At 30.1% G+C, this 903-nt stretch overlaps 1 protein-coding gene across 1 annotated transcript in view; it reads left to right on the top strand.

The window, feature by feature from the left end:
- Nucleotides 1-903, top strand: part of LOC103211891 (pleckstrin homology domain-containing family A member 5-like) — a gene marked incomplete at its 3' end in the record, with an annotated part of 249977 nt that overhangs the window by 228243 nt on the left and 20831 nt on the right. The window contains exon 7 of the mRNA XM_007957865.2: nt 683-755. Within this exon, the coding sequence (XP_007956056.2) occupies nt 683-755 (73 nt within the window). The remainder of the gene's footprint in view (nt 1-682; nt 756-903) is intronic.

Consider the following 903-nt stretch of genomic DNA (forward strand, 5'->3'; position numbering starts at 1 on the left):
TTTGGTTTCTATGTTTAATTTTTCCTTGGAATTTTGTTTTATTGAATAGAAGAAGGTAATTTTTATTAAAATTGTAATTTTGTTTGAGCTGATTTTTATGAACTAATTTAGTTGGAAAGAGTTGCCAAATAGGCAGTCTACTCTGCAGGATAAGCAAAACCCAAACTGCGTACCTAAAAAGAAATAACTATTGATTAAATGTGTTTGTATATTAAGTTCCCTTAATACACAGTCATTTTAAATCACATTACCTTTGGAATAATTTTGATTCCCATACTCTGCTTCTTGTTGAAGATTAACATATTTATTCAATCTGGTTTACTAGAATGCACACACTGCTGAATAGTTACATTATCCTTATGCTAGCAGACGTGTGTTCAGAAGAGTGAATTTCAAATTGCTTACAAATATGGAACCAAATTAAATTGCTTCAGCAGTATTTCTTTGACATGGCATTATTACTCCTTAGAGACCAGTATACTTGGGAGTATTCAGAAAATGATAGCACTTCTAGAAAGTGAGCTTCAAAATTTTAATTGGACATTTAGTTACATTTCTATGCACATATATCAAATGCAGCTTGATTTGAAAGGGTATTTTAAATTTAAATAAATACACTAAAAGTCAACTTAATTGTCTGAAATGAGTAAAATATATCTTTAAATATGATCGTTTACCATAGGACAGTACTGGCATGAAGCTGTGGAAGAAACGCTGGTTTGTGCTGTCTGACCTTTGCCTGTTTTATTATAGAGGTGAGTTTATCATAAACTATATTACTGTATTATTTCATAATTGCAATTTAATATTTGTCAAGCTAGGGACACCTTTCTAAAGAAGAAATCATAGAACTTTTCTGCTATTTGTTATCTACACACAGTATCAAGAAAATCATTCTTCATA

The sequence above is a fragment of the Orycteropus afer genome, unplaced genomic scaffold, assembly GCF_000298275.1.
Source record: "Orycteropus afer afer isolate SDZICR_OR568_19922 unplaced genomic scaffold, OryAfe1.0 scaffold00813, whole genome shotgun sequence".
Classification (NCBI taxonomy): Eukaryota; Metazoa; Chordata; class Mammalia; order Tubulidentata; family Orycteropodidae; genus Orycteropus; species Orycteropus afer.